At 35.2% G+C, this 2,169-nt stretch overlaps 1 protein-coding gene across 1 annotated transcript; it reads right to left on the bottom strand.

Moving 5' to 3' along the window:
* Positions 1–318: 318 nt before the first annotated feature.
* On the bottom strand, positions 319–1,535 carry LOC141436848 (tRNA (cytidine(32)/guanosine(34)-2'-O)-methyltransferase-like). Its single transcript, XM_074099924.1, is given in 2 exon segments — positions 319–441; positions 444–1,535. Coding segments are annotated over 2 exon segments (867 nt in total). The 5' UTR covers positions 1,261–1,535; the 3' UTR covers positions 319–391.
* Between the last annotated feature and the right edge of the window lie 634 nt (positions 1,536–2,169).

Below are 2,169 nucleotides of genomic sequence, written 5' to 3'. Positions count from 1 at the left end.
AATAACAACCTGTGTTATTCTTCTGAGCAATAAATACAATAAGTATTTGCTATGTTGACTGCTTAGATATCAGTGGTTTTTTGACAGCTAAGGTATTTGTGCCCTTTAAATATAATAATGTTGGAAAAATTCTCAGCACCGTTTCCCTGGATTATGCACTGCTATTTGCGTTTAATGCTATCTAGTCATAATGTAGTAAAAATCTCAGCAACATCTAGTCATAATCCTGGATTTTGGCTTTGTTCTGGTGGAAATTTTTAGTATGGTGATTGTCCTTACTATATATGGTCCTTGTTGTTAATTACAAAAAGAAAAAAATGAATTTTATTACTATTCAACTTTATTAAAATGAAACTAAATAGAAATGTATGTTTTCATGGAAGCAGCACTATTACAATTTTAAGTTCTTTGTCATGTCCAAAACTTCTCTGTAGGGGGGTCAATGGGTGCTTGAATTGGTTCTTTGTATTCATATGACGTTTGTCCTTCTAACAGCAGGGGATATGAGGTATCAGAGTCATATGCACTCAAGTCTCCGCAGGCATTAAAAGGCACTATAAATCTATTAGGGCCTATGAACTCATTAAAGTCACAATATTTATGATCTAGTAATGGGTTGACCATGGTGGGTATATAACCATCAGGTGGTTGGTATTGTTGACAAATAACAAATGCTTCTATACTAGATGTCCTCGAGCTTCGTGGCTTACTAATTGTAACAAACTTGAAAAACTGTTTAAGCTGTGAATACAAGAGTGAAACATCTTTTCCTCTGAATATTTTGGCAACAAATACACCACCATCCTTAAGGACATGTGTTGTTATGTTCAAAGCAGCCAATAGAAGTTGTGATTGAACATATTCGTCAATATCATGTAGGCCAGTTACATCTGGTGCTCCATCACACACAACTAAGTCTGCCTTTAACCCTTCGAATTCTTTGATAATTTCATTCGCAGTGGATACTTTGGTTATGTCACCTTGTATTTGTTTGACACCAGGTAGAGCAGCCATAGCTTGTAAATCAACAGCTACTATCTTCACGTCGTCGTCGTTTTGAGTATTTTGCCTCAGCTTCTTGGTCAGTACTTGGCTCCAACTGCCTGGAGCCGCGCATAAGTCGACAGCGCGTAGCACACCTTCAAATATATTGTGTTCTTCATTGATTTGTAATAATTTAAATGCACTCCTGGCGCGCCAACCTTCTTCCTTGGCTAACCTATAGTATATATCCCGTTTATCCTTCGATGTTTTACCCATTTTAAGTAGTGATACAAGATACAAGAATAGAGCCCAGCGTTTCTGCTAGATTTTCGAAGTAGGTAAGTCACAAAATAGAATACTTAAGTCTTAGTTCCAAAGCAAATTGATTTTACTTCGTCAGTTAAATAAGTGCGAATATAAATTTCACACACTTATGGTTTTAATGTTAAATTTACAAAAAACATTTATTTAAATAGTTTAGAAACACGATACATCACAATACTCTTTGAACACGACACACGCATGAATAATTATATACTCTTTGAATTGGTCCAAATTGGTCCAAATTGGGGGTAACCTTTCTTTCTTCCCTTGGGACCTGTAATGCTCGACCCTGTACTGCTCAGCCATCACTGTACAACCTGATAAGATAATACGAACTCATTTTAGATTAGAATTACAACATTTCAATTTTTTTGCCTGTGTTTTTTTATGCCAATAAATAGTAGTTTGAAAACTAGGAGACCCGTATTTTTTCTTTTCGTGAAATTCGTATTCCAAGTTAGTCAAAAATAATTTTGAAATCTCGAAAAATTCAAAAACGCTTGTAAGGCTGAATCTACACATTGTCATTGCCTGGGCCATGAAAAAAAAAACAAGCTACGGGTTGTCATTTTGACGTTGTTTTTGAATTTTGATTGACGTTTGTTTGATTTGGTTTGAGTAATGGTTTGTGGCTGTGATTTGATGTTGGTTTTTATCGTATTTTAATTTTTCGCATTTTTCTGGACTGAATTGGAAATAATTGACAATAAAAATGAATAAACGAGTTCGTAAGTTAGATCCCCTCGTTACTTGCTTCGTTCCCACCTGCAAAAATACAGTTATAAAGAATCGTAAAAAACATTTTTTCCACGTGCCGAGGTCTTCGAGAGTACAATGGTGTGCTGCTGTAAATAAAACAAA

Source organism: Choristoneura fumiferana, chromosome 17 (genome assembly GCF_025370935.1).
Source record: "Choristoneura fumiferana chromosome 17, NRCan_CFum_1, whole genome shotgun sequence".
Classification (NCBI taxonomy): Eukaryota; Metazoa; Arthropoda; class Insecta; order Lepidoptera; family Tortricidae; genus Choristoneura; species Choristoneura fumiferana.
The sequence above is the reverse complement of the archived record's forward strand: the minus strand, read 5'-3'. Positions and strand labels throughout refer to the sequence as shown.